Source organism: Sapajus apella, unplaced genomic scaffold (assembly GCF_009761245.1).
Source record: "Sapajus apella isolate SASKATOON/1434 unplaced genomic scaffold, GSC_monkey_1.0 scaffold25, whole genome shotgun sequence".
NCBI classification, from domain to species: domain Eukaryota; kingdom Metazoa; phylum Chordata; class Mammalia; order Primates; family Cebidae; genus Sapajus; species Sapajus apella.
The window spans coordinates 16,307,842-16,324,060 of record NW_022436965.1 but is presented as its reverse complement, the minus strand read 5'-3'; the positions used below and the strand labels follow the sequence as shown (position 1 = coordinate 16,324,060).

Genomic DNA, 16,219 nt, shown 5'->3' with positions numbered 1-16,219 from the left:
TTCTTAATAAATTCTTTTGCATTATTCAATACGGTAACCTTAGCAACACGTGGCTATTTAAATTTAAGTTAATTAAATAAAATAAAAATTTCAGTTCATTGGCTGAACAAGTCACATTTAAAGTGCTTAAAAGCTATGTGTGACTAGTGATCACCATATTGGACAGTGCACACATAGAACATTTTCATGATCACAGAAAGTTTATTGCTCTATAAAATATCACACACACTGCAAAGTTTACCAGTTGTACAAAGGTCTCTGGATATTAAATTTAAGGTACTGCGCATGATGCAAGAAAATTACTGTAGGATATATACCCAGTTATATAGTTCAGTTCAGACAGGAAGATTAACACCTTGTAGAATCTTTATAAAAAGCAAGCCAAGTTTCTCTTCAGAAGTAGAAAGGTACTCCTTTAATAGATCATTACTAAGGGTTTCTGTAAATTATAATCAGTTACAAAACTTCAGATACAAGGTCTTATCCAAACCTAAGAGTTGCAGGTAAAGTCTAGTTAAAGGTATCCAGGGAAGACTTATAGGACAGAACAAACAACCTACATTGTAACTGAAAATTATGTACCATCTTTTTTTTTTCCCTAAAGAGATAGGGTCTCACTCTGTTGCCCAGGTGCTAAGACAGCTCACTGTACCCTCAAACTCCTGAGTTCAAGGGATTCTCTTACCACAGCCTCTGGGACTACTGGCACCAGCCACCATACCTGGCTATTTTTTTTTGTTTGGTTTGGTTTTTTGGTAGAAATGGTTATCACCAATCTTTCCCAGGCCGTGCTTGAACTCCTGGCCTCAAGCAATCCTGCCACCTTGGCCTCCCAAAGTGCTGGGATTACAGGCATGAGCCACCATGCCCATCCTACACCAAGCATTTAAAAAACACATTTCCCAATTCTCTTTTGACATCACTGTATTGCCCATTCAAGGAATTCTATCTTTAGGAATAGCAAAAAAAAAAAAAAAAAAAAAAAAAAAAGGGGGGGAAAAAAGTTTGGATAGTTTGGTAAAAGGTTAGTGGTTAAGAACATGATTCTACAGTGAGAATGCCCAAGTTCAAATACACTTCTATTACTTATTATCTATGTGATGCTGGAAAAACATATTACCTTCCCTTTGCCTTTGTCTAAAATGGATAATACAAGGCTGTTGAAAGGATTAAATGAGTTATTTAAAATCACTAGATACCATTTTAGTAAACGTTAATTATTTGTTTTTTAGTTTAATCTTACTATTTGACTCTATTTCTTTTTTTTTTTTTTTTTTTTTGAGACGGAGTTTCACTCTTGTTGCCCAGGCTGGAGTGCAATGGCGCGATCTCGGCTCACCGCAACCTCCGCCTCCTGGGTTCAGGCAATTCTCCTGCCTCAGCCTCCTGAGTAGCTGGGATTACAGGCACGCGCCACCATAACCAGCTGATTTTTTGTATTTTTAGTAGAGACGGGGTTTCACCATGTTGACCAGGATGGTCTCGATCTCTTGACCTCGTGATCCACCCGCCTCGGCCTCCCAAAGTGCTGGGATTACAGGCGTGAGCCACCACGCCCGGCCTTGACTCTATTTCTTTAAGTTAAATGTAGAGTGGTCTCTAGGGTTGGCAATCATCACTGTGATTCTAGCATTTGAGATACAATAGTGAAATTGCTGGCGCAGTGGCTCACGCCTGTAATCCCAGCACTTTGGGAGGCCAAGGCGGGTGGGTCACCTGAGGTCAGGAGTTCGAGACCAACCTGGCCAACATGGTGAAACCCTTTATTAAAAATACGAAAATTAACCTGGCATGATGGCAGATGCCTGTAATCCCAGCTACTCAGGAGGCCGAGGCACGAGAATTGCTTGAACCTGGGAGGCAGAGGTTGCAGTGACCCAAGATCACGCCAGCACACTCTAGCCTGGATGACAGGAGTGAAATTCTGTCTCAAAAAGAAAAGATACAATAGCAAAATTAAATAATAATATAGAACATACTATATATTATATGGTGTTTTAAGATTTCTTTTTTTTTTGCACTGTTGCCCAGCTGGAGTGCAGTGCCAGAGATCTTGGCTCACTGTAACCTCCACCTCCTGGGTTCAAGCGATTCTCCTGCCTCAGCCTCCTGAGTAGCTGGGATTACAGGTGCCCACCACCATACCCAACTAATTTTTGTATTTTTAGTAGAGACGGGGTTTCATCATGTTTTTATAGCACTTTCATATATTTCATGTTGATTTACAATAAAAACAGTTACAGTATTACTCTGATTTTTTTTTTTTTTTTTGAGATGGAGTTTCACTCTTGTTACCCAGGCTGGAGTGCAATGGCGCGATCTTGGCTCACTGCAACCTCTGACTCCTGGGTTCAAGCAGTTCTCCTGCCTCAGCCTCCCAAGTAGCTGGGACTACAGGCACACGCCACTATGCCCAGCTAATTTTTGTGTCTTTAGTAGAGACGGAGTTTCACCATGTTGATCAGGATGGTCTCGATCTCCTGACCTTGTGATCCACCCGCCTCGGCCTCCCAACGTGTATTACTCTGATTTTAAGAGAAACATGGCTCTTGAGTAAAGATACTGGAGCCTCAGCCAGGCGTGGTGGCTCACTCCTGTAATCCCAGCACTTTGGGAGGCTAATGCAGGGGAATCACCCGAGCTCAGGAGTTCAAGACCAGCTTGGGCAACATGGTGAAACCCCGTCTCTACTAAAAACACAAAAAAATTAGCCAGGCGAGGTGGTACATGCCTCTAATCCCAGCTACTTAGGAGGATGAGGAAGGAGAATGCTTGAACCCAGGAGGCAAAGGTTGCAGTGAGCCAAGATCATACCATTGTACTCCAGCCTGGGTGACAGAGTAAGAATGTCTCAAAAGAAAAAAAAAAAAGGCAAATAATGAAGCCTAACCTAAAATTCACATCTATTCTAATGGCCTTTCATCATAATAGACAACAGATAAAGTGAATATGTGTACTGGGAATTTGATCAAACTTAGAAAGGTGGTAACTGTATTATTTTGTATAATTATTCTGGTGAAGAACCACAAGAAACCTCAATGTATAGATCTTCCAGATCATTAAATGTCTGCTATAGAAAGATAATAAAAGCATTTAGAAAATGGGTTTAACACAATGATCAAAACTCTAAGAGAACAAAAAATGAAGGGAAAGGCAATGACAAAATAGAAATGGTGGACTCTCAAAGGAATGTGGGAAAGTGTCAGATAAAGCATCAGAAACCAATCTAGCCAGACTGTGGTGGTACATGCCAGTAGTCCCAGCTACTCGGTAGGCTGAGACGGGAGGATCAATTGAGCTCAGAGGATCGAGGCCGCAGTGAGCCACAGTTGGGCCTGGGCCACAGAGTGACACCCAGATTCAATATAAAATAAAACAAAAAATAAACTAATCAAATCTTTATATGAACAAAGTAGTACTGTAATGTGATTAGTTATGACATGACACTTGGCTATAAATACAATTTACAAAAGCTATATAGTATTCACTTTAACATGCATTTGTTAAATGAATTAACAAATCACAGATTACCAAAACTCCAAGATTAGTCTAAGAAGTAAGGAACAAAAAAGATTCTACCTTGTCAATAATGGACTGCATGTGAGATTTATGAGACTGGTCTCCATAAAGCAAAGAGGACCATTGGTCTGGTGCAATTCGTAAGCCGGCTTCCATAGCAATCTGCACTATCTGGGAGTCATGTTCTCGCCTCAGAGCTTCATAGGTTCTAAATTCTTCTTTCAGCTGCATCAAAGAAGAGTCTTCATCGCGTTTGGTGACCTAATAAGAGACAAATAATCTCATAATAAAGTTTAAAAAATGAGTTTATGCTTTATATGAACACATAATTTTTAATGTAACAAATTTAGCAGCAACAGCAAGATTAAAATGGAATATACCATTTGCCTGCAAAATATTTTCTCCTCAACTTGTTGAGGTAGGTATATTATTATCACCCCAATAACTTACATTCTGAATCAAGTTGGATTTAGGCCAACATTTTCTGGTAGGCCTTTCAGAAAGCATCAATGTAGACTGAAAATCTCTTATCCAAAATGCTTAGGTCAGAATTGTATCAGATTTCAGATTTTTTCAAATTTTGGAATATCTGCATTAAACCACTTGAGCATCCTTCATCTGAAAATCTGAAATGCTCCAATGAGCATGTGAGCATCATGTTGCTGTTCAAAAGTTTTGGATTTTGGATTTTTGTGTTAGGGATAGTCAATCTGCATGTGCTGGAATGAAATCCAAAGATTTGATAGACTTTAACACATACGTGCAGTTTAAGGTGTATGTGTATGTATATACATTTTTGAAAAAAAGGAAACACTAATACAATTATATATTCTGAAAAACAATACGTTTCTTCTCCATAAATATGGATTGTGACTCCTGGGCTTGCCTGACAATGAGCTGGTTGGGACTGATGACTGTATAGCTTCAGATGCTGGTGCGATTCTAAAAATGATTTAATTTGTACTTGCCTTAATTTTCCAGGGAGTTTTGTGGGATGGGCTCCGACCAGAAAATGCAAAGTGTGAGATGCTAGACTAGTCATAATAATGATAATATCATTTAGTAATAAAAATAGCTACCACTTTTTCAGCACTTAGTATGTGCCAGCCAATATATTAAATTACATTATTAACCATTATAGTACTGGATTAACTCATTTACTTCTCTCAACTTGTTGAGGTAGGTATATTGATATCACCCCAATAACTTATATTCTGAGTCAAGTTGGATTTAGGCCAAATGCTTAACAAATCAAAGTAAACTAATTAATTCTAGTCTAAGATAACCTCTACCCTAACATGTTTTAGAATACATTTTGCCTTGTTAACATTTTATTACCACAAGGAGTCATCTTCTTATTGTACAAAATTCCCATTTTCATCCCTCTCACCAAAGAAACTACAAAATATTGTAATCAGGACTTCTAAGTCACACTGCTATAAAATTAACATGCGTGGTGGCATGTGCCTGTAGTCCAGCTACTGGTGAGGCTGGGTGGAAGGATTGCTTGATCCCAAGCAAGACTCTCTCTCTCAAAAAACAAATTAATAAATAAACGTATACATTGTTTTTTGAGAGAGTGAGTCTTGTGGGATGTATTCTATTAGAATACATTTATTCATTACAAGGAAGAAAGTCTAACTTACATTTTGTTAGAAACATACATATGCAAACCAAATTGATAAAAATCAAGAACTACAGTCACAAAAACTGAATATATTGTGCCATTATTAAAAGGCAAGCCAAAAGACCAAATGCATGTTTAGCATCCCCTCAATATATGCTGAACCTTATTAAAATGCAGAGCATGCTTTCTGTATGTAATAATGGTTCCCTGAACTTGGCTCTCACCACTCTCTTTAACTAAAAACAATCAAGGATTTCCAAGAGATGAAACGTCTAAGTCTCAGAACTTTACTGTACTAAGAAAGAACAAATTATCCTGTAGCTCAAAAGGGCTGTTCAAATGGAAATATAGGAGATACTAAAAGGACCCAGTCAGAACACAGCTGTATAGACACATATTCCTGCAAAGAAAATAATCATGACCTGAGTGAAAAAGCAGATTTTTGCAAATTTCCAATTTTCTTTATTCCTGTTAACGCTTTTTTTTTTTTTTTTTTTTGAGGTGGAGTCTCGCTCTGTTGCCCAGGTTGGAGTGCAGTGGTGTAATCTCGGCTCACTGCAACCTCTGCCTTCTGGGTTCAAGCAATTTTCCTGCCTCATCCTCCCCAGTGGCTGGGATTACAGATGCATGCCACCACACCCAGGTAATTTAAAAAATTTTTTTAGTAGAGACAGGGTTTCACCATGTTGGCCAGGTTGGTCTCAAACTCCTGACCTCAAACAATACATCTCCCTCGGCCTCCCAAAGTGCTGGGATTACAGGCGTGAGCCACTGCACCCGGCCATATTACTGTTAATGCTTTAGAGTTCAGAGAGGTTCGCTTCATGGGTATTCCGGATTTTCTTGATCATGTATTCTTTTCACAGGGGAAGGCTGAATATTTTCTTTCTTTTAAACTCACAGGGGAAGGTTGCATTTTTTCTTTCCGAAGCTTCCTATATTATAGCTGTCTGGTGCTGTTAATGGACAATTAACACTGGAAGCAGACAGACACTCTAGAACATAGTCTGTAAACATGATTTACTACACTGTAAAATCACGTTACTCTAACCACTACAAGGAGTGAGTTATTCAGAGACAATCTGACCAGTTAAAGTAATTTTAGCTAGGGGTTCTTAGAGCTCCAGAGGCACCCACAGAAAATAGAGGCCCATTTTCAGTATATAGTCTGACTCCACAAAGAAACAGAATAAGGTCACCATTTAGCTAGATTTAAAATTGTTTTTGTTTAAATGAAATCTGTATGCTCTCCGGTTAATTTTGTGAACGATTTCCTCCTTCTCAAAGGATGAGATAATAGAATTTAGTAGGATAGCTAATGTGGCGGTTTTTTAGTTTATGTGTGTCAGATTACAGAATGTGGTGATCTGAGAATGCATTTCCTTACAGCTAACATGAATGAATTAACAATTGTTTTTAAAAGACACGGTTTTCAAGTACTGGTTATGAGCTGTGCCAGAATCAAGACAGTTTGATTTTTAAAAGTCAGGAAAATAGGCTAGCTCTGGTGGCTCACACCTGTAGTCCCAGCACTTTGGGAGGCTGAGGTGGGCAGATCATCTGAGGTCAGGATTTCAAGACCAGCCTGGCCAACATGGTAAAACCCTGTCTCTACAAAAATTAAAAAAAAAAGAATTAGCTGGGTGTGGTGGCAGGTGCCTGTAATCCCAGCTACTTAGGAGGCTAAGGCTGGAGAACTGCTTCACCCAGGAGGCAGAAGATACAGTAAGCTGAGACTGCACCACTGTACTACAGCCTGGGTGACAGAGCAAGACTGCATCTCAAAAAAAAAGAAAAAGTCAGAAAAATAATACTGGACGCACAATAAATGGTACATGAGTAACAATATTTGAGGCAGCGCTGATTCAATTTGGGATAAGAGACTATGTCCAGCATTACCATATAAACTGAAATGGCAAACGGAGCTTCATTATTGTATATGAGAAATTACACTAGGAGAAAATCTCTGAATAAAATCTATTTGGTGACTCACCCTTTTAATCCCAGCACTTTGGGAGGCCCAGGCAGGCAGATCATCTGAGGTCAGGAGTTCAAGACTAGCCTGTCCAACATGGCAAAACCCCATCTCTACTAAAAATACAAAAATTAGCAAGCCAGGCTGGCCCTGCTTGCAATCTCAGCTACTCAGGAGGCTGAGACAGGAGAATCACTTGAACCCAGGAGGTGTAGGTTGCAGTGAGCTGAGATCACACCACTGCACTCCAGCCTGTGCTTCAATAACTCTCTCTTTCAGGCCAATTCTGCATAGTCTTGGTGACATAGTTTCTTAGTCTCTTCAAATACAAAAATCTATAAACCTTGATTTGATCTATATTGTTCAATACTGAACATATAAAAATTCAATATAATAGGATTTAACTATAATAAGACACTATCTACATTCTTTAAAAGAATAAAGAAAAATTGTTGAAATTTTCTGAAAAGACACAGGCAACTTCATTAAACTCAAAGTTTTACTACTTAAGTTTGGGGAAAGAACTATGTTTTCCTTTCAAGCTGAGCTTTAAGGTAGGTTCATACCTTGAAACAGGAGGCTCTATAAAGGAGCTGAACAACATGCCCAATGCTAGTTTTAGAGGCTTGAGGAAACCGTGGCTCCAACCTTTGCACCACAAAGAGAACCAATACTTTTCTTGACAAAGCAGAACCGTCTTCTAAGGCCAGCAGAACCAGCTTTAAAGCTTCCTCCTGCATTGCTAGGGAAAGTTGGGCAAAACCAAAATTTATCAAGTATATAAATAAGGTAAATCCATGTATTAGAAAGGGAATACTCAATCGTGTCGGCAGCTATCACTCAATTAACTGGCAACACAATAAAATTAACCAGCAACACACTTTTCAAACCATTTTTATGGGCAATTTTGTACTACATTCTATATATTTTATGAAGAAATCAGCTAAGTGATTAATGCATTTAAGAAAAACTTCTATCGCCGGGTGCGGTGGCTCACATCTGTAATCCCTTTGGGAGGCCGAGATGAGCGGATCACGAGGTCAAGAGATCGAGACCATCCTGGCCAACGTAGTGAAACTCCGTCTCTACTAAAAATACAAAAAAATTAGCTGGGTGTGGTGGCGCACACCTGTAGTCCCAGCTACTCGGGAGGCTGAGACAGGTGAATTGCTTGAACGCGGGAAGTGGAGGTTGCAGTGAGCCGAGAATGCGCCACTGCACTCCAGCCTGGTGTCTGTCGACAGAGCGACACTCTGTCTCAAAAAAAAAAAAAAAAAAAGAAAAACTTCTATCAAAATGAATGAACTTTCTGCTACAGGTGTGAAAAAATGAAAAAAATTTAAAAATTAAAAAAAAAAAATTTTAGCATTAGAGAAAAGTTTTGTGTTTTTATCCTGGAGACAAACCATAAAAAAAAAAAAAAAAAAAAAGAGAGAGAGAAAAGTTTTAGTACATCACTTATAATTCCTACATCATACTTTTAGAATTACCAGCAGAATAAATACGAAAACTTAATTATGTACCTGGTCCAAGGAACTGGCAGCCCCTAGCCCTTACTGCTGCCCAAAGATTGGAGGAGAGCTGCTGAGGATTCTGGTGCTGGAGAATGAGCTCTGTAACTGTCCGTTCACCTAAAGATCGAGCTGCCCTCATGGCACGAATCCTGCCTTCTTCTTCTACTAGTTGACAGTGGACCAGAGTCACAAGCTTCCTCTGCATTGGGCGACTCAGAACACTCTGAGTAGTGCTGTTCAGACCCACTCCTTTAAAAGAGTAAGGAAGTTATTTCTAGGTTCACAATGCAATTTTAAAGTCCAGGAGCAATTCCTCTGTTGGGTTAACTTGTGGGTATGTGAATAGTTCTGGGTTCTACTAGAGTATTTAAAATAAAAAACAAATAAAACCACACAGGTAAAGCCTACTTATGTATATATTTTTAAAGTATACAAATGTATATATGAGTTATTTCATGTACACTTAACACTCATTACAACATTAAATATACCACTACTCATTTTAATTGTTGAGGAAATAAGAAAAAAAGACTAGACAACATTGATAATTAGTTTATAATCTAAATCTTGAGGCCCTAAGAGTTCTGGTATATTATTCCATAGTGGTTAATCTTACTTTCCTAATTAAATAGCAAGCCCCTTCTGTGCAGTTAATGGCAACTTCCATATTTATTATACCCACTATAGCAAAGCATATAAAACCGGATAGCAGGCGAACCACTCAGAGTTGTCAAATGATGGAAAGCCCTTCTGAAGTAAGTAGTTATACCTGCTTTTACCATCATTCAAATAATGTTTCCATCATCACATAAACTCAAAATTCACTACTTAATTTGATGTGGTTTGTGTAATGATATTGAGCACAAAATGAGTTTGGTTTACTAAATTTGGTTTCATAAATTTCATTAACATTCACTTAATAGCTCACAATTTTATGGTAACAGAAGTTTCTTTAGTAGACATTTACTTAGTATGGATAATTGCATCAAATTTACCTCTCGTTAGGTTTTTAGTGAACTCCTCCGGACTTCTAATATTAAGATTATGTACTGAGTATTTAAGAAAGCAATTTTACTCTTTAAATAAAAAACAAAAACAAACTTACCTCTAGCACTGCTGAGCGGTTTTAAGTACAATGCTAATTCTTCTACACATTTCTTGGCTTCTTCATAATGCTTTGTGTCTTCCACCCCACTACACAAAGTAATGGGCTGCTGCTCAGGGACCTGGAGGCCAAAAGAAAAGATCTGTTTGAGTGCTCGTTCACTAATTATATGTTTTATTTAGTATAGTTTATGTACTCACAATGCTAAATGAAAACTCCCCGTAAATTTGCAGAATTCTTTCAAAAGATCTTTCCTATTAACATGTATCTTTGCATTCCTTTGTTTTGTTTCTCTAACAGCCTAATTAAGATAAAATCCACCTACCATACAACTGACTGGTTTAAAGTATATACAATGCCATGGTTTCCAGTATATTCACAGTTGTGCAAACATAACCACAATCAACTTTAGAACCTTTACATTACCCCAAGAAGAAACAGTACCCTTTTAACAGCTACCCCTTATTTCTTTACAACCACCCACCAACCCTTAGAAAGATGGATCTATTTTCTTTGGATTTGCCTATTCTGGACATTTCACATAAGCAAAATCAATACAATATAGAGTCTTTTCTGACTTGCTTCTTTCACTTAACAATGTTTTCAGGGGTCTCCCGGGTTGTATCGGTACTTCATTTTCATCATTGAGTAACATTCCATTGTATAAACATATCACACTTTATTTACACAATCATCAGTTGACAGACATATGGGTTATTTCTTTTTGACTATTATGAATAATGCTGCTACGAACATCTGTGTACAAGCTTTTATGTAGACAAAAGTTTTTCTCTTAGGCATATACCTAGGAATCTATATTTAAACTTTTGAAAAACTGCCAGACTATTTTCCAAAAGCAGAGTGCATTTTATATACCTACCAGAGTGTATAAGGATTCAAATTCTTCTACATACTTATTATCTTTTTTTCTTTTTTGGACAGCACTGTCTATTGGACAATTCCAGGTCATTCCTAACACACCACAGCAGGGTTATGTACAGTCTGGCCAGGTGGGGAGGAGGGACGGAGAGGGCGCACGGAGACACAGGGATGGTGGGGAAGTGAACACAAACCACTGTCTTTCCTTTTTGGTTAAAGAAAAAAACTATAATCAATATCCTGCTCATAAGTAAAAGTGGGACAGAAAAAACTTGATGGCTTTAATGTGGCATTTAGACCTCTCCTCCTCCCGTTTCATATGCACAGTTTATTTGGGTAATGCTACTGTCACCAGCAGAACACCTATAAGCAAAAACAAACAGCAGGAAGGAAAAAGTATGAACAAAAGGAAGCTGGAGAAGGCGGCCCTCGGCCCGGGAGGGGGCAGGTGTGCAGGAAGGTATGCCTGCTCTTCTTGAACTCCTGCAGCAGCTCCTCAGTCTTGCTCTCCGTGTCCTCCTTGGGATGGATATACCGGCAGAGCTCACAGATGAGCAACGCCCCCAGGGTGGCCTCCTCGTGGTTGTCCTGGATGTCCACGTTGACCACTTGCACTAGCTGGCAGGTCTCCTGTTCTCTGGAATTCAGATCTTCCACCACCTCAAGTGAGGATCAGATCAAACAGGGCTTTGTAGTTCTGGAACCTTTCTGGCGGGGCTTGATTCGCTTATTTCTGTCCAGCATATGCAAAATGCCATTCTGTGTATAGAGTTCTTTGTCTTTCCTAAGGAGATCATTGTACATCTGGCCATATGTGGTTTTGAAATCATAAACACTGGGCTTGCCGGGAGCTGGTCCTGGAAGCTTCACCTGAGTTCCTGTTCCAAAGGATCGGACGCTGACTTCTCGTTTGCTGAGGATGTTGTGCGCCTCCATGCTCTGGTTCTGGCTGCTCGAGCACACCACCGCCACCCATGGGGATGACAGCATGGCGGCCGCACAGCCCGCGGAGATCCTGGTTGGGCTCCCACCCTACCGTGGAGCTTCCACGTGAGCAAAATGGCCTATCTTTTTTTATATAGCGATCCTGGTGGCTGAAAAGCAGTAATTCATTGTGGCTTTTCAAAATTAATAACGATTGCGTATATTTATGGGGTACAATGTGATGTTTTGATTGATACATTCACAATGTGAGATGACTAAATCAGGTTAACAAATCCATCACCTCACACATTGTTTTTTGTAAATTTTAAATAAAATCTACTGTTATAGCAGTTTTGAAACATACAATGTATTACTATTTATAATCACTATGCTGTGCAATAGATCACTAAAAGTTATTCCTCCAGGCTAACTGAAGCTTTGTATTCTTTGATAATTATCTCTTCCCATCTACCTTCCTCCCCCTTCATTGTGGTTTTGATTTGTATTTCCCTGATAGCTAACGATGGTGACCATTCTCTCATATGCTTATTAGCCATCTGTGTATCTTCTTTGGAGAAATGTCTAATCAGATCCTCTGTCCATCTTTCCTAATAAACTTTATTTTGTAAAACAGTTTTAGATTTACAGCAAATTGGCAAAGGTAATACACAGAATTCTCATTATCCTGTATTCAGTTTTCCCTATTAACATCTTATATTGGTATGGTACTTTTTTTTTTTTTGAGACAGAGTTTTGCTCTTGTTGCTCAGGCTGGAGTGAAATGGCATGATTTTGGCTCACCACAAACTCCACCTCCCAGGCTCAAGCAATTCTCCTGCCTCAGCCTCCCAACTAGCTGGAATTACAGGCATGCATTACCATGCCCGGCTAATTTTGTATTTTTAGTAGAGATGGGGTTGCTTCATGTTGGTCAGGCTGGTCTTGAACTCCTGCCCTCAGGTGATCTGCCCGCCTTGGCTTCCCAAAGTACTGGGATTATAGGCGTGAGCCACCGCGCCCAGCAAGTATGGTATATTTGTTAAAATTAATGAGCCAGTATCAACATATTCATAATTAACAACTAAAATCTATATGTTAATCAGATATCCTTAGTTTTCACCTAATGTTCTTTCTCAGTTCCAGGATCCCATCCAGGATAGCATATTACATCTAGTGTCCAGAGACAGAATCTTGCTCTGTCACTCAGGCTGGAGTACCGTGACAACATCTGGGCTCACTGCAACCTCTGCCTCCCAGGTTCAAGTGATCCCCCACCTCAGCCTCCTGAGCAACTGGGACTATAGGCACACATTACCACACCCAGCTAATTTTGTAATTTTTGTAGAGATGGGGGTCCTATTACATCACCCAGGCTGGTCTCGAACTCCTGGGCTTGGCGTCATCCACCCACCTTGGCCTCCTTTTCTCCTTCCATGTTTCTCTTTCTCTCTTTTATTTTTAAATTGAGACAAGGTCTCACTCTGTTGCCCAGGTTGGAGCACAGTGGCAAAATCTAGCTCACTACAACCTCCACCTCCCAGGTTCAAGAGAGTCTCACGCAAAAGTAGCTGGGATTACAGCATGTGCTACCATGCCCAGCTAATTTTGTCTATTTTTAGTAAAGATGGGATTTCACTGTATTGGCCAGGCTGGTCTCAAACTCCTGGCCTCAAGTGATCTGCCCGCCTCAGCCTCCCAAAGTGCTGGCATTACAGGCATGAGCCACTGCACTGGCCCTTCCAAGTCTCTTTAAGCTCCTCTTGACTTGGACAGTTTCTCAGACTTTCCTTGTTTTAATGCCCTTGACAGTTTTGAGGAGCACTGGTCCGATATGTTGTAGAATGCCCCTAAACTGGGATCTGGGATCTGTCATTTTTCTCATGAGTATTCTGGGGTTATGGATTTTGGAAGCACGATCATAGGGGAAAAGCGCCAGTTTCATCACATTATATCAAAGATACATAGCACCAACACAACTTATTATTGCTGACATTAAACTTGATCAGCTGGTTTAGTCAGCATTTACCAGGTTTCTCCACTATAACGTTACGTATCTCCCACCTTCCAAACTGTACTTTTTGGAAGGAGTCACTATGTGTAGCCTACACACATTCTACATCCTTGAAGGCAGAGTATCCATGTAATTATTTTGGAATTCTGCATGGGAGACTTGTCTCTTTCTTCCATTTATTTATTCAATCATTTAATTTTATTGTGTAGACTCAGGTATATTTATCTTATACCTGGGTTATAATCCAATCCCATTTATTTTGTCATTCAAACTGTTTTAGCTTTGGCCATTGAGAGCTAAAACATTAGTTGGCTCCTGTGTGCCTTTGATACAGCCCCCATTACTCTGTGTATGTGTTTATGTATGTTCTGAATACTTCTCCATACTTTCCAGTACTACAAGCTACTCCAGGCTCATTTTGTATATTTGCTGTCCCAGTGTCAGAATTGGCCATTTCTCCAAGGAACTCTGGTTTCTTTTATTGGAGAATGGTATTAGAAACCAAGATATGAATGCATATTGCTATTGGGATGTTGTTCCTTCTAGGCCATCTTAGATGGAAGAGCAAGGAATTATGTTAGTGTAATAACCCGAGATGTACACATATCTATTTCTGTATCCATATCAAGCTAAACATGAGTTTATATTATGACTCCAACTTGAATCCATTGCCACATGAATCATTCGAATGTCTTCTTCCTTGCTTATCTGTAAACTTTAACAGTGAGAAAACTGGCTCCAATCGTTTGCCATTCATTTACTTAACTGTTCAATTCCAATATGTATTATACATACAGCTGCATCAGAATTAATTCCTACCCCCATGGGAAAAGACTAGAGTACACTACTTACAGATAATATCTTCCTCTATCTTTAATCTTACACAATCCACCTTTCTCCTCCACCCCTTTAGTGAAATTGTTTCATATATTTCAGATTGTTTCCCATAATCTTTGTAAAGTTCTACAGTTTTTGAAAAATTCAGAGTGTCATATAGCCACAATTACAGAATCATAAAGAATAGTTTTACTGTCCTAAGCAATACTCTGTATTTCACCAATTCAATCCTCCATCCCTCCTCCTGAATACCATGGCAACCACTGATATTTTTATTGTTGCTATGGTTTTATCTTTTATATAATATCATATAATTGGAATCATACAGTATGTAGCCTTTTCATACTGGTATCTTTCACTTAGCAATGATATACATTGAGATGTAAGCATGTCTTTTTGAGACTTGACAGCTATGTCTTTTTATTATTTCATTTTATACAATGTTCCATTGTATGGATACACTACTGTTTATCCATTCACCTATTAAATGATATCTCAACTACTTCCATTTTTTTGGCAATCATGAATAAAGTTGTTATAAATAGTCATATGAGGGTTTCTGTGTAGATATAAATTTTCAAGTTAGTTGGGTTAATACCTACTATGTTAAGTTCATAAAGAAACTGCCAAACTGTCTTTCAAAGTGGTTATACCATTTTTCATTTCCAAAAGAATCAGAGTTTTTTTTCTTTTTTCTTTTTTCTTTTTTGAGACAGAGTTGTTCTGTCACGGAGGCTGGAGTGCAGTGGCATGATCTCGGCTCACTGCAACCTCCACCTACATAGTTCAAGCGATTCTCTGCCTCAGCCTCTTGAGTAGCTGGGTTTACATGTACAAGCCACCACACCCAGCTAATTTTTGTATTTTTAGTAGAAATGGGATTTTACCATATTGGTCAGGCTGGTCTTGAACTCCTGACCTCGTGATCTGCCTGCCTCAGCCTCCAAAAGTACTAGGATTACAGGCGTGAGCCACCACGCCCGACCAGAATTAGAGTTTTTGTTGGTCCATATCCTCACCAGCATTTGGTGTTGCTAATGTTTGGATTTTGGCCATTCTAATTGGTGTGTAGTGGTATCTCACTTGCTTTAATTTGCAGTTCCTTAAAGACAACTGCTGAGCTATTTTTCATTTGCTGATCTGCCATCTGTATAATCTGTTTGCTGAGGTGATTGCTCAGCTCTTTGTCCATTTTGAAAATTGGGGTTTTTTTTTAATCAATGCGTTGTAAGAGTTCTTTATATATTCTGTATATGTCTTTATCAGAAATATGATTTTACAATTGCTTTCATACATTCTGTGGGTTGTTCTTTTTGCTTTCTTGTTCGTATCTTTGTTTTTTGTTATTGCTGTTGTTTTTGAGACAGGGTCTCATTCTGTTGCCCAAACTAGAACATAGTTCTGCAGCTCGCTGCAGCCCTGACCTCCTGGGCTCAGGTGATACTTCCACCTCAGCCTCCCAGACAGGTGGGACTACAGGCCTGTGCCACCACACTCAGGAAATTTTTCTTTTTTGTATTTTCTGTAGAGATGGGGTTTTGCCATGCTGCCTAGGCTGGTCTTAAATGATCCACTCAGCTTGGCCTCCCACAGTGCTGAGATTACAGACATTAGCCACTGCACCCGGCCAATATGAACGTATCTTTGAAACACAGTTTTTAGTTTTGATGAAGTTCAACTTATCTTTTTCTTTTGTTTCTTGTGCTTTTTGTCATATCTTAAAAAACAAACAAAAAAAACCCACTGCCTATTCCATGGTCATGAAGACTTATGTCTGTATTTTCTTCTAAGAATTTCATAGTTTTAGTTCTTATATTTAGCCTTTGAT

General features: G+C 39.1%; 1 protein-coding gene and 1 pseudogene across 3 annotated transcripts in view; both read right to left on the bottom strand.

Moving 5' to 3' along the window:
• Positions 1-16,219, bottom strand: part of RC3H1 (ring finger and CCCH-type domains 1) — an 86,505-nt gene that overhangs the window by 42,372 nt on the left and 27,914 nt on the right. For both annotated transcript variants that reach the window (XM_032291337.1, XM_032291338.1), the window contains exons 3-6: positions 9,741-9,861; positions 8,645-8,884; positions 7,688-7,863; positions 3,580-3,780 (exon numbers count right to left, since the gene is read on the bottom strand). In XM_032291337.1, the coding sequence (XP_032147228.1) occupies positions 3,580-3,780; positions 7,688-7,863; positions 8,645-8,884; positions 9,741-9,861 (738 nt within the window). The remainder of the gene's footprint in view (positions 1-3,579; positions 3,781-7,687; positions 7,864-8,644; positions 8,885-9,740; positions 9,862-16,219) is intronic.
• LOC116560117 lies at positions 10,678-12,331 on the bottom strand (annotated as a pseudogene). The gene has a single exon (XR_004272795.1). The product of XR_004272795.1 is annotated as an RNA polymerase II subunit A C-terminal domain phosphatase SSU72 pseudogene (transcript).